The sequence below is a fragment of the Apium graveolens genome, chromosome 10, assembly GCF_009905375.1.
Source record: "Apium graveolens cultivar Ventura chromosome 10, ASM990537v1, whole genome shotgun sequence".
Lineage (NCBI taxonomy): Eukaryota > Viridiplantae > Streptophyta > Magnoliopsida > Apiales > Apiaceae > Apium > Apium graveolens.
In genome coordinates this window covers 172,019,348-172,025,359 of record NC_133656.1, presented here as the reverse complement: position 1 = coordinate 172,025,359, position 6,012 = coordinate 172,019,348, and the positions used below count along the sequence as shown (strand labels likewise).

The window sequence follows — 6,012 nt, the reverse complement described above, 5'->3', positions numbered from 1 at the left end:
GCGACATGAATGGCTGAAAACCCCTCTCTGGTGTCGGAAAAGAAGAACCATTACCATATGTCCCGCCCCAGAAACCCTCACCTGTCTGAGAATGCTGAAAAGTGGAGGGATAAGTACCATGAAATCCATGAGAAGTCTGTCCAAACCCCTGATAGGTATGCTCCATATGAGATCCAGTAAACCCATGCCCCTGAGAAGTCTGTCCAAACCCCTGATAGGTATGGTGCGAACTAGATCCAGTAGATGCATGCCCATACCCCTGCATAGTGTGCTCCCAAGGAGATCCAGTAAAACCATGTCATGCTGATCCATCGCTAGCCATGGCATGACCCCACGGTACATATCCATCCAAGGGAGCTGTCCTAGGGTGAGGAAAAGCTGCACTAGTACTCCCACCTCTAGTACGAGGTCTTCTACGTCCAGTAGGCACCGTTGGAGGTGGATGGGGGCATTTCTCCTGTAGGACATGATAACCTGTGTCATCTAGTGTGACCTCCATGCTCTGTAGTGCACTATCAACAATAGGATCATCAGCTGCCACCTCAGAACTCTGTATCTCATGGTAAGCATTGGACAAACCCTCAGCCTGTTTCACAATGAATAAAATACTTTAAGAAAGGCATGATATGACGGGATATTCTAATATACAACTATGAAAGTAAAAATTCGAGACTTACAGCTACGGGCAGAAGCCCCTACGACCCCAAAAAACCTTCTTCAGAGGCCCAAATAGTGGGATTTATCATGTATCGGCGAGTAACTCTGTCATACCATGTGCGGTATCCATCAACGGACATGGGTCTCCTGCTAGGCATGTATGTCGGTGCAGCAATGATGCCCTCATGTTGGTGCTCCCAGAGCTCAATAACAGTCTCCATACTCAAATGCCACCTACTAATACTGCCATGGAAAGTATGGTGACCAATGTGTAGGGATGCAGTAGGGATGCGCTGCAGAAAACCAAACTGCCGAGTGACGCGATCTGTATAACACCACTCCATAACACGTATGTATATCAATGGAGAGGGGGCACTCATCAGCTGCAGCTCGTCGGCTGGGATGTCATGGGCCTGCGGTGCACAGTCAACGTAGGGTATCCATATGAAGGATGACTCAACCATGTGATCAAGCTTGTAACGAACTCCACGAGCTGAATGTCTCTGCACATGTACAGCCTCCACTGGGACCATCCACCTACAACAATATTGCATTTTACGAAGATATGTTCAGTTGAAGTAAATAATGGAGGAAATTTTTGTAGTTTAGTTAATTACCTAAGTGCACGGGGATGTCGCATGATATAATTTCCTCGATGCCTAGGAGCTAGCCTTGAGAAATGCTCGTATATCCAAACCTAATAGACCATGCAAAAAGGCAAAAAATAATAAAAGTGTTTACCATGTGCAACAATAGAAAAATTCGTAACTGGAAAATAGTGAAATGAAATGTACCTGTAATAGAGTCATCGGGCCACATAACTCGACGACATTCCCTATGCTAGAAATGCAAAGCCGACTATATAGATAAGCAAGACATACATTTCCCCAGCTAAAAGTACCAATCTGATCAAGGTCTCTCACATATGGAAGCAGGTGCAAGCTAATGCGGTTCCCCGACGAGTTTGGGAACAGTGACTCTATAATTAACAGAAGGTGTGCACGGATGTGGAACAAGAGCTGATCATCATAATCAGGATCGGTAGCCTCTTCAAGACGTGTATAGTCACCAAACTCCTGAACCAACCAGCCGATCTTTATATTATTTGATACAATGACGCCGGTCTCAGGGTCAACACCTAGAACCTCGTGTATTGAACTAGCATCAAATATCTCCCCTGCAGTGAATGACACGGGATGCCCAGAACTGCGGAGGCCTAATATGTAATATACATCCTGCAGTGTTATAGTTGCCTCACTAAAACGCAGATGAAATGTATGTGTCTCTGGGCGCCATCTATCAAGGAAAGCAGTAATCAACCCCGCATCATGTCTCATGGTCCCGGTAAGGAAAACACTCTCAAAACCGGCATCCCTAATGCCCTGTATAACAGGTGGTGGAGGTGGAAATTCAGCAAATGTATCCCAATATAACTTGAAGCCTGAACGGAGGCGCAGATGCTGCTGTGTGATCTGCAAAAAAAATAGTGAGGCTTGAAACATTAACATGCATTGACACAAGTAACTCAAAAAACTACTGCTTACCTGTCCGTTCCAAACTAACTCTGAATGATGCTCATGTTGTCGAGTGAGCAATTCGGCACTCACAGGTCCAGGGTGGATTAATTCACGTTGAGCCATTTAATCCTGTTACATGAAAAATGAAGATCAGAATATTAAATACTACTGTCGCGAGAATATACTGTTACAGTGTAGGAATAAATCCAAGCCACAATTAGATGGCATAGTAGATGCAGCAACGGCTAGTGTATTGCCAACAACAGTGCGATAAAGAGCCATGGTAAATGCCAATATTGGAACTTTTTATTAAAAAAAATCCATATTTTGCTTGTTAGAATTGGATATTTGAAAATTAAAAAGATGTAGATTTTTCTGTCCAAGTTCTATGTGTACACTTGAAATTAAGACCCCTTTTCACGCCACTTCAAGTGGCATGACATGGTTTTTTCCTTTAGACCCCTTTGCCTTTGCGTATGTCCAAGTTGCGTCCGATTTATAACATAATTGTAAAAATCATAGAAAGGCAAATTTGAATAATCATTTGAGATAATATTATTTTTTAAATAAACTTTTATACTATCATTAATTATAAAATTGTAATATTTAATATCTTAAATAATAAAATTGTAATATTGATAATTAAAATTTGATATCATATTTTAATATTTTAAATAATATCTTAAATTATGAAATTGTAATTATCATTATCTTAAATTTTAAAATTGGAATAATCATTTTTATAGTTTCTTAAAATTTATAATCATTTGTTGGAAATATAAAATTCAAAACATATTTCGAAACTTTAAATATTTATGAACAACACATCTTATCTTCTCTTCTTCTCGGAGATATCACTTATCTTCTTTATGGTGAGATTTTCAAGAAACAACTTTTCAGATTTTCTGCAGACTTTTCATCAGATTTCCTTCTTATCCTATCACTTTAGTTTCTCATTAAAGCACCCTCAGACTCCATTGCATTTTTTCATCATAACCACGACCACTTTCGTAACTGCAAAGCACCATTCAACAAAATTTCTTACTTTCATATTTTAGGGAAATGGATGGTTTCATTCATGTAAATTTCTTTTGGGGTGGAAAAATTATTCGAGATGATGAAAATATCCATTATTCTATCGATCCCAAAAAAATGCAGTATGTTACACCTAGAACCACATATGATGAGCTTAGAAATATTGTGTACGATCTAATGCAAATCAGTCCTCATCATTGGAATTTAAAGATGCGTTTTAAGTATCCTCGCTTAGGAAAATTCAACCTTATCGAAGCTTTTTATCTTGGCGATATCAATTGTGATAGTGATGTCACGATCATGTTAAGGATTCCTGAGAATATGCTTAATGGATGGGGAGATGTTTCGTTGTTCATTGAAGCTGAGCACATACATAACGATGACCCCTACTCGTTTCAACAAAATTGGGGGTCACAAACTTCGTAGCCCCATCTGCAAGCAGAGAATTGGGGATCTCAATATCCTGCTTATCCTTCCGGTGGGTGGTCAAATCAAGTATTTCAAGGCTACGGAGGGGGGACTAGTCAGCATCCTGCGTATGAAGAGGAGCTTACTCAACAAACCTATAAAAGGGGTGCAGGGGGGTCTAGTCAACAAGGTGGATACGAAAGGGAGTATACCCAAGAAGGTGGAGGATATTAGGGGGGTTTGAACTAACAAGGTGGCTATAAAAGGGAGTTCAATCCAAATTATGGAGGTTATGAAGGTGGTTCTAGTGAACAAGATAGAGAAGGGATTGATGATATGAATATCTCTCCAGCGAGGAATGTAGCTAAAACAAGTGCAGGTAAGCAGTTAGCCCTCACTGAACCTAATTTTCAGGGTTGGGAGCTAGAGGACGATGATGAATCTAGTGATGACCTTTTTGAGCCATACGATGAAGATGAAGATTCTGAGAGTGAGGATGGAAAATCTAATAGGGGGAACAAGTTATTCGGGCAATTGTCCCTCATCATCATGCTGCTAGGGCGCCATGGTTTGTCACCGAGGAATACACAGCTCCTACGGTGGACAATCGTAACGACATATATCTTGATTGGGATGAGGATCATGTGGAACTATATCGTAAATGTTTATTTCCTGACAAAGATAGCCTCATAAATGAAATAAGGAAGGTGCATATAGCGACTGATAGGAACTACGTTGTGACGAAGAGTAATAAGTCTCAGTTAGCTGTAAAGTGCACGGAGACCGGCTGTAATTGGAGGTTAACGGCTTCAAAAAAGAAGACACATGGATGTTTTCAGATAACTGTTATTAAAGATCAACATGTTTGCATGGTTAATCAGCCGTTGCAGGATCACATAAAATTATCTGCAAGAATGATTTCCAAGATTGTCAAACCCCTTGTAAGTTATTTTTTATTTAATTCAGTACCAATGTTAGCTGTAAAATGTTAAATATGTTATTTCTTTATATTGAGGGATTAATTTTAGATGACATTCATGATTGGCTATCATAGGTTATAGAGACTCCTGAAATAGCAATCAAAACGATCCTGCCACTTGTAATTAATGAATACAATCACCAAGTTAATTACAACAAAGCATGGAAAGGGAAGCAGATAGCAATTGAAGAAGTATATGGTAGCTGGGCTACAACATATGAAAGTCTTCCAATGTTCTTCGCAGCAATCTTAACAGCTAGTCCCGGATCTGCTGTTGAGATTGATGTTGTTCCTCATTCTGAAGAACGGGGTACGTCTGTTTGCAAGCGTATATTTTGGTGTCTCAAAGCAATGATGGATGGGTGGAAACATGCACAACCAGTCATTTCAATTGACAGAACATTCCTTAAGGGAAAATATAGAGGGAAGATACTTGTTACTATGGGTGTCGATTCAAACAACCACCCTTATCCCCTGTGTTATGCCCTGGTAGATGAGGAGATGCATGAAAATTGGTCTTGGTTTCTAAAACTTTTGCGGAGACATGTCTGCCAACAAAGACTCGGCGTATGCATAATTTCAGACCGTGCAACAAGCATTATCTCTGCAATGAAAGATCGCCAGAATGGATTCGTTGAGCCGTTCGGCATTCATATGTATTGCCTCTTCCATGTCAGAAGCAACTTCAGTTCGAAGCATCCGGGCGGTGAATTACGAATGTTGATGTGGAAAGCTGGAAGTACCACACATGTATGGAAACATGAAGCCTGTATGAAGAGTATTGGTGAGATATCCCCTCCGGCATTGGAATATCTTCGCAAAATACCGGCCGAAAAATGGACACTGTGTTACGACACAAATGGTTATCGTTACGGAAAAACTACCACAAACATCATGGAAGGCTTCAATGGAAATATACGACGGGCTCGTTTCCTTCCTGTTACAGTAATGATGGAGTATCTATTTTACAAGACTGTAAGAATTATGGACAAACATCGAAATATTATTGAGGACAACATGCAAAGGGGGGAAGATTTGTGTTCACGTTCATCAGCTATGCTTTATAAGATAGAAACCAAGGCTTTCGCACATATGGTCACAACTTATAGTCGTATGCAAGCGATGTTCAGTGTACGTACGCATCAGTACATGTTCAAAGGTGGGGTAAAGGGAGGCAATACACAAGTTGTTAAGCTAAAAGAGCGTATTTGCACGTGCGGGAAATGGGCAACAAATCATATGCCGTGCTCTCATACAGTTGCAGGATGTATGAAAAATAATATTCAATGGAAGCATCTCATTGAACCTTCTCACTACAATGGAGAACAACAAAAATTGTATATGCCATTAATATATCCACTACAACCAGCTGAATATTGGAACTATCAATTACCCCTAAAATGGAAAATGTATGGT

General features: G+C 40.2%; 1 protein-coding gene across 1 annotated transcript; it reads right to left on the bottom strand.

The window, feature by feature from the left end:
• Window positions 1-298: 298 nt before the first annotated feature.
• Window positions 299-1,994, bottom strand: LOC141691310 (serine/threonine-protein phosphatase 7 long form homolog). Its single transcript, XM_074496042.1, has 4 exons — window positions 1,452-1,994; window positions 1,275-1,354; window positions 762-1,194; window positions 299-586 (listed from the first exon to the last, which is right to left on the bottom strand). Exons 1-4 carry the CDS (start codon window positions 1,992-1,994, stop codon window positions 299-301), a joined length of 1,344 nt encoding a protein of 447 aa, XP_074352143.1.
• Between the last annotated feature and the right edge of the window lie 4,018 nt (window positions 1,995-6,012).